Source organism: Macaca thibetana, chromosome 20, assembly GCF_024542745.1.
Source record: "Macaca thibetana thibetana isolate TM-01 chromosome 20, ASM2454274v1, whole genome shotgun sequence".
Lineage (NCBI taxonomy): Eukaryota > Metazoa > Chordata > Mammalia > Primates > Cercopithecidae > Macaca > Macaca thibetana.
This window is the reverse complement of record NC_065597.1, coordinates 9,915,183-9,928,018: the sequence shown is the minus strand read 5'-3', so window position 1 is coordinate 9,928,018 and position 12,836 is coordinate 9,915,183. Positions and strand designations below refer to the sequence as shown.

Sequence of the window (12,836 nt, the reverse complement as noted above, 5' to 3'; positions counted from 1 at the left end):
TTCATGTTCTTATTTGCCATCTATTTATCTTTTTTGTTAAAGTGTGTTCACATCTTTTGCTGTTTTATCTGGTTGTTGGTTTTTCTGTTGCTGAGCCTTCATAGTTCTTTATATTTTCTAGATATATGTTGTTTTCTTTGAGACAGTGTCTCACTTTGTCACCCAGGTTAAAGTACAGTGGCACAATCATAGCTCATTGCAGACTCCAACTCCTGGCTCAAGCAGTACTTTGTTGTTGTTGTTGAGACAGAGTCTCACTCTTGTTGCCCAGCCTGGAGTGCAGTGGCCCGATCTCAGCTCACTGCAACCTCTGCCTCCCAGGTTTAAGTAGTTCTTCTGCCTCAGCCTCCCAAGCACGGGGGATTATAGGCGCCCACCACCCCACTCAGCTAATTTTTATATTTTTAGTAGAGATGGGGTTTTACCATGTTGGCCAGGCTGATCTCAAACTCGTGACTCAGGTGATCTGCCCACCTCGGCCTCCCAAAATACTGGGATTACAGGCATGAGCCACTGCTCCTGACCTCAAGCAGTCTTCTACCTCAGCTTCCTGAGTAGATGGGACTACAGGCACATACCACCACGCCAGGCTAATTTAAATTTTTTTTTTTTTTTTTTTTTTTTTGCATAGATAGATCTCACATTGTTGTCCAGGCTGGTTTCAAACTTTTAGCCTCAAAGATACTACTGCCTCATCCTCCCAAAGTGCTGGGATTACAGATGTGACCCATTGTGCCTGGCCCCATGTTCTTTTTGTTTGTTTTTTAATTGACATACAGAATGTACACTAGATGGCTACATGTTCTTTATCAGATATGTTCTTTGCAAAGATTTTCCAGTTTGTGGCTTGTCTTTGCTGCGCTTTAGAAGACACTATTAAAACAATGAAGTTTTTAATTTTATGAAGCCTAGTTCATTATTATTTTGTGGGTTTTGCTATTATTGTAATATCTAGGAAATCTTTGCTTAACCCAAGGTTACAAAGATTTTCTCCCATGTTTTCTTTTAAAAGTTTCATAGTTGGCCAGGCACAGTCTCGGCAGACTGAGACAGGAGAATCTCTTGAACCCAGGAGGTGGAGGTTTCAGTGAGATGAGATCGCGCCACTACATTCCAGCTTGGGCGACAGAGCAAGACTCCCTCTCAAAAACAAAATTTAAAAAAAATTCATAGTTTTGGATTTTACATTTAGATTGCATTCCATTTTGAGTTGATTTTTGTATGTGTTTCGAAGTATGAATTCAAGAGTTTTTGTTGCTGTTGTTTTGAGTATGGATATTCAGTTGTTCCAACACTATTTGTTAGCAATGACTTTGTAAAAACTCATGGGTTTGTGTAGATACTGTCCTGTTTCATTGATCTTTTTGTCTATGCTGATGGCAGTGCCACACTCGTTTTATTACTGTAGGGTTTTTGTTTGTTTGTTTGTTTTTAGATAGCATATCGCTCTGTTTGCCCAGAGTGGAGGGAGTGCAGCAGTGCGATCTTGGCTCACTGCAACCTCCACCTCCCAGGTTCAAGCGATTCTCCTGCCTCAGCCTCCCGAATAGCTGGGATTATAGGCACGTGCCACCATAACTAGCTAATTTTTGTATTTTTTAGTAGAAATGGGGTTTCACTGTGTTGGCCAGGCTGGTCTCAAATTCCTGACCTCAAGTGATCTGCCTGCCTCAGCCTCCCAAAGTGCTGGAATTACAGACGTGAGCCACTGTGCCTGGCCTACTGTAGGTTTTTAAAGTCTTGAAATATGGTAGAGTTAGCCCTTTGGCTTTATACTTCTCTTTCAGTGTTGTCTGGCTATGGTAAGGGTTTTGCATTTCCATATGAATTTTGACATCAGCTTGTCAGTTTACACACACACACACACACACAGCCTTCTGGGATTACATTGATTGTATAGACCAATTTGGGAAGAATTTACATCTTAACAATATTTAGTCTTTTGACTCATGAACATGGCATATAATGGCGTTTATTTTGGTTGTCTTTAATTTCTCTCAGCAGTAGTTTTTAGTTTTTGGTGTATGTCTCACCTCTGTTGTCAATTTATTCCTAAGTATTTCAATGCTATATTGTAAATGGGGTGGTTTTTAAAATTTCAATTTCCATTTGTTTATTGCTAGTATATAGAAATACAGTCATGTGCTGCATAATGATGTTTCAGTCAACAACAGACCTCATATAGGACAGTGGTCTTATAAGATTATAATGGAACTGAAAAATTCCTGTCATGTAGTGACATTGTAATATAGTAAGCGCAACACGTTACTCACATGTTTGCAGTGATGCTGGTGTAAACAAACCTACCATACTGCCAGTTGTATAAAACTATAGCAAATCCAGTTATGTGTAGTACATAATACCTGATAATGACTCTGTTACTGGTTTATGTATTTACTACACTATTTATTGTTGTTTTAGAATACACTGCTTCTACTTATAAACAAAAATTTTGTAAAACAGCCTCAGGCAGGTCCTTCAGGAGGTATCCCAGAAGAAGGGATTGTTATAAGAGATGGCAGTTCCGTGTGTGTTATTGCCCTGAAGACTTTCCAGTGGGACAAGATGTGGAGGTGAAGGACAGTCATATTGATGATCTTGACTCTGTGTAGGCCTATGCTAATGTGTGTGTTGTGTCTTAGTTTTAATAAAGTTTTTTTAAAAGATAAAGATAGGCCAGGCATGATGACTCACACCTATAAATAATTCCAGTGGTTTGGGAGGCCAAGATGGGAGGATTGCTTGAGGCCAGGAGTTTGAGACCAGCCTGGGCAACATAGTGAGACCCCCATCTCTGTAAAAAAAAAATTAGCTGGATGTGGTGAAGTTACAATAAGCTAAGTTTATTTTATTATTGAAGATATTTTAAAAATAAATTGAGTAGTCTAAATTTACGGTGTTTATGAAGTCTACAGTAGTGTACAATAATGTCCTAGGCCTTCACTTTCACTCGCCACTTGCTGATGCACCCAGAGCAGCTTCTGGATATACCTTTTAAAAAAAATCTGTATTATAGCTTTTCTATGTTTAGATATACAAAAATTTGCCATTGTATTACAATTGACTATATTATTCAATACAGTAACATGCTGTGTAGGTTTATAGTCTAGGAGCAATAGCTATACCATACAACCTAGATGTGTAATAAGCTCTACCATCTAGGTTTGTATAAGTAAAGTCTATGATGTTAATACAATGATGAAATCACCTAACGATGCTTTTCTCAGAATGTATCCCCATCATTAAGCAACATTTGACTGTATAATCTGTTTTTATGTATTAAAGAGTTATCTGGAAAACTTAGTTCACTTATTCTAGTAGCTTTCTGTAGATTCCATCAAATTATGTGGAAGATCATGTTGTATGCAAATTCAAGTACTTCTTTGCCAATTTGAGTGCCTTTTATTTCTTTTTTCTTACCTGACGGCACTGGCTAGACTCTTTGGGACAATGTTACATAGGAGTGGTGATACGAGCAAACATCTTTGTCTTATACCTGGTTTTAGAGAGAATATATTCAGTCTTTCCTGTTAAGTATGATGTTTGCTGTAGGGTTTTCAACTGTAGATGCACTTTGTCAGGTTGAGGAAGTTCCTTTCTATTCCAAATTTGCGGAATATTTTTCTTTAATCAGGAATGCATGTGGGATTTTATCAGATGCTGTTTTTACATCCATTGAGATGACCAAAGGTTTTCCTGTTTTGTTACATTGATTTTTTTCAAATCATAAATCAATCTTATATTTCTGGGATAAACCCACTTAATCGTGATGTCTTTTTATTTTAATATATTGTTGGATTCAATTTGCTAAAATTGTTTAGACTTAGGGAAACTGGTCTGTAGTTTTCTTGCTAATGGCTTCTGTTTTGGTATAAAGGCAATACTAGCCTCATAGAATAAGTTGGGAAGTATTCCTTCTCTTAAACTTTTGAAAAAATTTGAGTAGAATTTATATTATTCCTTCCTTAAATGTTTGGTAGAATTTGCAAATGAAATCATCTGAACCCAGAGTTTTCTTTGTGGAAAAGTTTTTAACTCTTAATTCAACTTCTTTCATAGACATAAGACTATTCAAGTTGTCTTTTTCTTCTTGGGTGAGTTTTGGTGATGTAATTTCACCTAAGTTGTTGAATCCATAGGTGTGAAATTGTACATAGTAATCCCTTAATATCTTCTGAATATCTGTGGAATGTGGTAATGCCATCTCTCTCATTTCTAATATTGGTAATTTGTGTCTTTACTCCTTTTTTCCTAATTCATCTGGCTAGAAGTTTATCAGTTTTGTTGCGCTTCTCAAAGAACTTCCTCTGTATTTGTTTTCTGTTTCACTGGTTTCAGCTTACATCTTTATAATTTCCTTTCTTGTACTTATATTGGGTTTAATTTGTTCTTTTTCTAATTTCCTAAGGTGGTAGCTGACGTCGTTGATCTGAGACCTTTCATCCTAAATACTGCTTTCATAGCATCCCACAAATTCTCATATGTTATATTTTCATTTTTATCCACTTTTTTCTAAATGACAGATATTTAAACCAGTGTAGCTTTACTTAAAAAGAATAATATTATGAATTTCTATTCCTATATTTATAAAAAGGGAAACTCAAAGAACTATAAGAAGTTCATTTTAAGTTCTTTTATTTAAAGAACATCTTTAGGCCGGGCGCGGTGGCTCACGCCTGTAATCCCAACACTCTGGGAGGCCGAGACGGGCGGATCACGAGGTCAGGAGATCGAGACCATCCTGGCTAACACGGTGGAACCCCGTCTCTACTAAAAATACAAAAAATTAGCCGGGCGCGGTGGTCGGCACCTGTAGTCCCAGCTACACAGGAGGCTGAGGCAGGAGAATGGTGTGAACCCGGGAGGTGGATCTTGCAGTGAATGGAGATCGCGCCACTGCACTCCAGCCTGGGCGACAGAGTGAGACTCCGTCTCAAAAAAAAAAAAAAGAACATCTTTAAAAAAATACATGGTTGTTGGATTATAAAAGTAATACATGCCTATTACTTTAAAAGTTGACCATTCCAAAGATATGTATTTAGTAAGTGAAATTTTAATGGTTAGTTTTTGAAATAAACTTTTTGGTTTAAAATAATGACATTGTTGTTCTTTAGAAATGAAGACTGACCTGAACTTATTATTGGAGTGTCTAAAGTATCAAATGGACAATGCTTTTTCACAAAAGGAAGCTTTGGTCACTATTCATTCAATTTGTCAACAAAACAGTAAGATTTAATAGTGAATTTTTATCTGTGATTCTAGTTCTTTAGTACTATGATATATCAAATAAGCATAGTTCTTTATCTTCCATTCATTTATTCTACATATCATGTTACTGTCTTCATGTGATTTATTTTATCCCTGAAAGGATATTGAAAATAAATATCATTTCTGTTTTGTTTTTTTCTGCATATCCTACAGGTAATGCAAGTGTTTATTTTCGGGAAATTGGTGGTTTGATGTTTGTAAAAAATCTTGCAAAGTCAAGTGAACATAGCATGGTAAAAGAAGCAGCCTTATATACATTAGGAGCTATTGCAGAAAAAAATGGTAAAATATAAAACTTTATTTCATTATACTTTAAGCATTGTGTTATATTTTAACAGTATACTCAAAACTAATTTTTTAGTTAATTTCTTTTCTTTTTTTTACACGTTTGAATAATTTTTATCCAGCCTCCCTCCCCTCTCCCTTGCTTCCTCTTTCCTTCCTTCCTTCCCTTTCTTTTCTTTCTTTTCTTTCTTTCCTTTCTTTTCTTCCCTTCCCTTTCCTTTCCTTTCCTTTCTTTTCTTTTCTTTCTTTCTTCTTTCTCTTTCTCTTTCTCTCTTTTCCCTTCCCCTCCCTCCTCTCCTTCTCCGCCCCTCCTTTCCCCTTTCTCCTTCCCCTCCCCTCCCTTTTTTCCTTCCCTTCCCTTTTCCCTGTCCTTTCCTTTCTGTTTCATCTTTCCAGATCAAAGGATGAAGATAACCCACAGCCATGTAATGTGTGGGTATAGAAATTCATGTTGGAGGCCGGGCGCGGTGGCTCAAGCCTGTAATCCCAGCACTTTGGGAGGCCGAGACCGGTGGATCACGAGGTCAGGATATCGAGACCATCCTGGCTAACACAGTGAAACCCCGTCTCTACTAAAAAATACAAAAAACTAGCCGGGCGAGGTGGCGGGCGCCTGTAGTCCCACCTACTTGGGAGGCTGAGGCAGGAGAATGGCATAAACTCAGGAGGCGGAGCTTGCAGTGAGCTGAGATCCGGCCACTGCACTCCAGCCTGGGTGACAGAGCAAGACTCTGTCTCAAAAAAAAAAAAGAAATTCATGTTGGCAAGAACACTTTTCTGCAGGGCATCTAAAATGAGGTTGAATATAAACCATTGGTTTGTCAGACCAACTTTATATTCTGATATTTTTATTTATTAAATATTTCTTCATCAGCCAGGCGCATGGTGGCTCACACCTATAATCCCAGCACTTTGGGAGGCTGAGGCAGGTGGATCACTTGACCTCAGGAGTTTGAGACCAGCCTGGGCAACATGGTGATACCCCATCTCTACCAAAAATACAAATAATCAGCCGGGCATGGTAGTATGCACCTGTGGTCCCAACTACTTGGGAGGCCGAGGTGAGAGATTACTTGAGCCTGGGAGGTGGAGGTGGCAGTGAGCCAAGATTATGCCACTGTACTCTAACCTGGGCGACAGACCACAGAGTAAGACCCTGTCACCAAAAAAAAAAAAAAAAAAAAAATCTTTTAGGAAGCAATCTTTGTGCAAGGCATTGGGGATACAGGGATAAGTAAGATATAGTCCTTGGAATTTTTTTTTTTTTAATTTAATGTTTGTGTCTATATAATAGGTGTATATATTTATAGGGTACATGAGATGTTTTGATACCGACATGCAGTGCGTAATCACGTCGTGGAGAATGAGGTTTCCATCCACTCAAGCATTTATTCATTGTGTTACACAAACAATCCAATTATACTGTTTAGTTATTTTAAAGTGTACAGTTAAATTATTATTGACTATGGTTACTTTGTTATGCTATCAAATAGTAAGTCTTAGTCATTCTTTCTTCATTTTTTTTTTTTTTTTTTTTTTTTTGGTACCATACCCACCACCTTCCACTACCCTTCCCAGCCTCTGATAATCATCTATCTCCATGAGTTCAATTGTTTTGATTTTTAGATCCCACAAATAAGTGAGAATATGTTTGTCTTTCTGTGCCTGGCTTAGTCCTTGCCTTTGAGATAGGTCCTAATAGCTGGTTCTAGGAACTGGATAAAATGTTGATTGTATCTTTATGTCTATATTATTTTTGTAAAATTCTGCCTATTGCATTAGGACATACACACAAAAACTATCAGATAGTATTATTCTTGAAATGATTTTTATTTCTAGGAAAGTTTCAAAACATATCTCAAATATTGTTTGTCCCTCTGTTTTCTAAAGCAGGTTTCTGAATTTTCTTGAATTGCTTTTCTTGCTATGTTTTGTTACGCATCCTTTAAAGTGTGTTTTGTTTTTTTTTTTTTTGCTAAATTTTATTTAATTTTTTATTCAGATAAGTTTTTTATTGTAAATTCTAGGGGATTTCAGTATGTGTTTTGGAGCCTAGATTAAGTACTTTTGATTAATATACTGCCGCTTTGGTCTGCTAATTGAGTAAGCACATATCAGTTTGTCAGAAATTTTGTTGTATGACTAATAAATATCAATTACATGAGATTTGGTTAAGAACCATCCCCAGTTAGGTAATTTTTTATTTTGTTCAGCATATTTTAAAGCATGTTTGTGACAATGCATTGAAATTAAAATTATATTTTATATTTCAGTTTACTGTCAGCAGACTTTGTGTACTTCAGAGTTATTTGAAGACTTAACTTGGTTCTTATCTAATGATTCAAACATAAATTTGAAAAGAATGTCTGTTTATGTTATTTTGGTTCTGGTTTCAAATAATAGTAAGTACGTTCTCTTATGAATATTTGAAAACGTTAATCAATTGGAACAGCCATTATTAATTTTTTATTTGAGTTCTTATATCTTTTTTTTTTTTGGAAACAGAGTCTCGCTGTGGCACGCAGGCTGGAGTGCAGTGGCATGATCTCGGCTCACTGCAACCTCCGCCACCTTGTTCAAGTGATTCTTCTGCCTCAGCCTACTGAGTAGCTGGGATTACAGGCACATGCTATCATGCCCAGCTAATTTTTGGATTTTTTAGTAGAGACAGGGGTTTCACCATGTTGGCCAGACTGGTCTCAAATAGTGCTGGGATTACAGGTGTGAGCCACTGCTCCTGGCCCAGTGTCTTTTTTTTTTTTTTTTTTTTTTTTTGAGACGGAGTCTCGCTCTGCCGCCCAGGCTGGAGTGCAGTGGCCGGATATCAGCTCACTGCAAGCTCCGCCTCCTGGGTTTACGCCATTCTCCTGCCTCAGCCTCCCGAGTAGCTGGGACTACAGGCGCCCGCCACCTCGCCCGGCTAGTTTTTTGTATTTTTAGTAGAGACGGGGTTTCACTGTGTTAGCCAGGATGGTCTCGATCTCCTGACCTCGTGATCCACCGGTCTCGGCCTCCCAAAGTGCTGGGATTACAGGCTTGAGCCACCGCGCCCGGCCCCAGTGTCCTTTTTTAACCTCACCTCTGAGAAATACTAGTTTAAAGAAAGGTGGATTATTAGCATGTATTTAATAATTCAATACTTATTAATTTTAAGAAATAATAAAGTAATTTATAGTGCTTAGCATTGAAAGGTAACAGGTTTAAAGAGAAAAAGAGAGGCATTTAATGAATTAGTTTAGTTGATTTTCTGCTGAATTGACCGTTTAGTTACAGTGTTTACAGTATAAACCAGTGATGGTTTTTATTTTGGAATAATTTTAGATTTACAGAAAAGTTGCAAAGATAATATGTTCCCGTATACTTACTGCTCAGTTATTTTTTAACTTTTTAAAATTTTATTTCTTCAAATTGTTAGAAATTCTGTAAGCATTTAAAATGTTTCTAGGCCAGATGTGGTAGATCATCCCTGTAATCCCAGCATTTTGGGAGGCCAAGGTGGGAGGATACCTTAAGCCCAGGAGTTTGAAACCAGCCTGGGTAACACAGTGAGACCTTGTCTCTACAAAGAAATTAAAAAAGAAAAGAAAAAGAAAAATTAACTGGGTGTGGTGGCACACACCTGTACTACCAGCTACTTGGGAGGCTAAGGTGGGAGAATTGAGTGAGCTCTGGAGGTTGAGGCTACAGTGAGCTGTGATCAAGCCACTGCACTCCAACCTGAGTGACAGAGCGAGACCCTGTCTCAAAAAAAAGAAATGCTTCTAGGTAGGCACGGTGGGTCACATCTGTAACCCCAGCACTTGGGGAGGCCAAGGCGGTGTAGCCCCTTTCCTATGTCACCCAGGTCCCAGCACAACAACCATATTCAGTACCAGCAGACTCTCTCATGCCACCTTTCCTGCTAGAGGGGAAATGGTATGGGCATCAATAGAGGGGGACGTCTAGGTGGTTGTAGAGCTCAAGGCCCAAACCCCCAGTGTGTTGGGTGGGGGTGGGGCAGCCTCAGGGAAGCTAGGCATCAGGTTGTATCCTTTGAAGCGGAGGAGTCAAGCCTTACCTTCTTCTGCTAGCAGTGGCTGGTCCCTCACCCCTCTAGTCCTCTGCTGTTATTGTTTCCATGGGGAGGGTCACAGACCCAGGCACAATGCTAGTCTGAGCAGGCTCAGGCAATTCAGCTAAGCCTCTTGCCAGAGAGGCCTGAGGAGTCGCCTTCTTGCCAGGTGTGCACTTTAAAAAAAATGTTTCTAGATTTTGTTTTATTTTGGAAAAACTAGAAAATGTTGAATTTATTTATTTTTCCATTTTGGAACTTATCTTGATACTGTAACACAGAACCATGATGCAAAGTAAGAGTTTTGTAATTTTTAGAGGAAATTTGAATGCAATTAGTCTCTAAGCAGTAGTGACATATTTTTCATAATAATCTTGATTACAGATTTTTATCCACAGTAATTCTGTTATACTTTGTAATACTTTAAAGTTGTTTAAAAGTTATTTATTTATTAAAATAAAACTTAACTGTTATTCATTTCTGCAAGACTATTTGTAAATAAAACTCATATTTTTATATGGCTATTTTTTTAAGGGACCGGACAAACACTTGTGAGAGAAACAGGTTGTATTACAGTTCTGTCACGGTTATTCAGGTAAACAAATACAAATTTCTTTTTGTTAATTATTAATTACTTAGGACCTTAACACATTTGTGTTAATTTACTTTCTTTTCTTTTTAACCTAATAGGACAGTTATTTCAAAATATGAGTTGGATTTGTCAGATAAAAATGTTTTCCAGAGTTATCAGTTGTGGTCTTCAGTGTGTAGTACTCTGTGTGTCTGTGTCAACAATCCTCAAAATGGTAACTATCTGTAATGTTTAAATATAAAAATAAAGATAAAAACAAATGAAAACTGATGTTTTCCAATTGTCATATTAAATCATGATTGACTTTGTCTTCTTTCAGATGAGAATCAAATGTTTTGCTGTTCACTTTTTCCACATGCTAATGAATGGCTAAAAAATTTCATGAAACCTGAGATAATTCGCCCTATTTGCTCATTTATTGGACTCACTCTTGCAAATAACAGTACGTATTCATTATTTTCTAGGTCATAGTTGAAGAAACATTTCAAAGCATTATAAAAACTATTGAATTTATTATTGAATCAATTGAGTTCTTGTAATTTGGGTTATTTTGGATGTATTTAGACTCTTAAAGATAAGAAAATCTTAAAAGTGGATATTTTTAGGAGGATATTGGGAAGATGGTCATAGCAGCATCATTTTTTAAATCTCCCCAGATACTCTCATAAAACGGAGAAACCAAATAGCAAGACTAAGTACCCATAGAGTGTGTTCTCTGATCACAAGGTAATTAAATTAGAAATGAATAAAAACAAAACATCTAGAAAAGCCCCAAATATCTGGTAATTAAACAATTTGTACTAAAATCCATGAGTCAATGCATAAATCATAAGGAAAATTATAAAATGTTTCTAACTGAATAATAATGAAAATACAACATTAGGCCGGCCATGGTGGCTCACGCCTGTAATCCCAGCACTTTGGAAGGCTGAGGCAGGCAGATCACTTGAGGTCAGGAGTTCGAGACCAGCCTGACCAACATGGTGAAACCCTATCTCTACTAAAAATACAGAAATTAGCTGGGCATGGTGGCAACAATTAGCTGGGCTGGTGGCAGACACCTATAATCCAAGCTGCTTGGGAGGCTGAGGCAGGAGAATCGCGTGAGCCCAGGAGACGGAAGTTGCAGTGAGCCACAATCGCACCATTGCACTCCATCCTGGGCAACAGCAGAATGATACTCTGGCTCAAAAAAAAAAAAAAAAAAGCCAGATGCAGTGGCTCACACCTGTAATCCCAGCACTTTGGGAGGCCGAGGCGGGTGGATCACTTGAGGTCAGGAATTTGAGACCACATGTTGGTCTGACCAACATGTGAAACCTTGTCTCCACTGAAAATACAAAAATTAGATGGGTGCCTGTAATCCCAGCTACTCAGGAGGCGGAGGCAGGAGAATCTCTTGAACCTAGGAGGTAGAGATTGCAGTGAGCTGAGATCACGCCACTGCACTCCAGCCTGGGTGACAGAGTGAGACTCCATCTCAAAAAAAAAAAAAATTAAAAGAAATCTGTGTGATGCTGCAAAACAGTGTTGAGAGGGAAATTTATAGTAGTAAGGCTTGTATAAGAAAAGAAAGGTCTCAAGTCAATTATACTAGCTTCTGACTGGGTGTGGTGGCTCACACCTGTAATCCCAGCACTTTGGGAGTCTGAGGTGGGGGAATCACTTGAGGTCAGGAGTTCCAGACCAGCCTGGCCAACATGATGAAACTTTGTCTCTACTAAAAATACAAAAAAATTAGCCCGGTGTGGTGGTGTGCACATGTAATCCCGGCTACTCGGGTGGCTGAGGCAGGAGAATCGCTTGAACTTGGGAGGCAGAGGTTGCAGTGAGCCAAGATCATACCACTGCACTCCAGACTGAGCAACAGAGAGAGATTCTGTCTCAAAAATAAATAAATAAATAAATAAATAATCGTATTAGCTTCTACCTAAGAAATTAGCAAACCAAGCAAGTTAAAATAAGCATAACAAAGGAAATAATGAGAAGATTAGAAATCGTGAAATAGAGAAAAGCACAGAATGGAGAAAAATAATTGAAACATGAGCTAATTCTTTGAAAAGATCAATAACAGTGATCCTCTAGCCAGACTGATCACAAAGTAACGAGAGAAAGCTCAGATTACCTGTGCCAGGAGTGATAACTTCACTATAGATCTTAATAGATATTAAGAGTAATGAAAGAATAGTAGAAACAGCTTTATGTCATGACATTTTACAACTTAGATGAGTTGGACAAACTCTTTGAAAGATACAAACTACCAAACAAAGCTCACCCAAGAAGAACTAGTAACCTGAATACTCCTATATCTGTTAAAGAAGTCAAATTTGTAGTTTAAAAGCTTAACACAAGCCTGGGCATGGTTGCGCATGCCTGTAGTCCCAGCTGTTGGGAGACTGAGGTGGGAGGATCACTTGAGCCTGGAAGTTCAAGAGTATAGTCTGCTATTATCATACCTGAGAATAGTCACTGCAGCCTGGGCAACATAGCAAGGACCCACCTCTTAAAAAACAACAAACAAACAAACAAAAAACAATGCAAAGACGCAAAACATAACCTTAGCTTAGGAAATTCCAGGCTTTAATGGTTTCATTGGCGAATTCTGCCAAACATTTCAGGAAACAAACCAATAATTTCACA

General features: G+C 38.0%; 3 protein-coding genes across 17 annotated transcripts in view; 2 read left to right on the top strand and 1 right to left on the bottom strand.

Moving 5' to 3' along the window:
• Nucleotides 1-12,836, bottom strand: part of CA7 (carbonic anhydrase 7) — an 836,404-nt gene that overhangs the window by 61,674 nt on the left and 761,894 nt on the right. The gene's annotated exons all lie outside the window — the stretch shown is intronic.
• DYNC1LI2 (dynein cytoplasmic 1 light intermediate chain 2) overlaps nt 1-12,836 on the top strand; it is an 86,922-nt gene that overhangs the window by 9,736 nt on the left and 64,350 nt on the right. The gene's annotated exons all lie outside the window — the stretch shown is intronic.
• Nucleotides 1-12,836, top strand: part of TERB1 (telomere repeat binding bouquet formation protein 1) — a 51,379-nt gene that overhangs the window by 9,968 nt on the left and 28,575 nt on the right. For 12 of the 15 annotated variants that reach the window (XM_050774911.1, XM_050774914.1, XM_050774910.1 and 9 more), the window contains 6 exons: nt 5,115-5,225; nt 5,422-5,550; nt 7,827-7,955; nt 10,139-10,199; nt 10,295-10,410; nt 10,516-10,638. In XM_050774911.1, coding sequence (XP_050630868.1) covers nt 5,115-5,225; nt 5,422-5,550; nt 7,827-7,955; nt 10,139-10,199; nt 10,295-10,410; nt 10,516-10,638 — 669 coding nt within the window. The remainder of the gene's footprint in view (nt 1-5,114; nt 5,226-5,421; nt 5,551-7,826; nt 7,956-10,138; nt 10,200-10,294; nt 10,411-10,515; nt 10,639-12,836) is intronic. The other 3 variants (XM_050774919.1, XM_050774915.1, XM_050774917.1) reach the window with 2 other exon arrangements.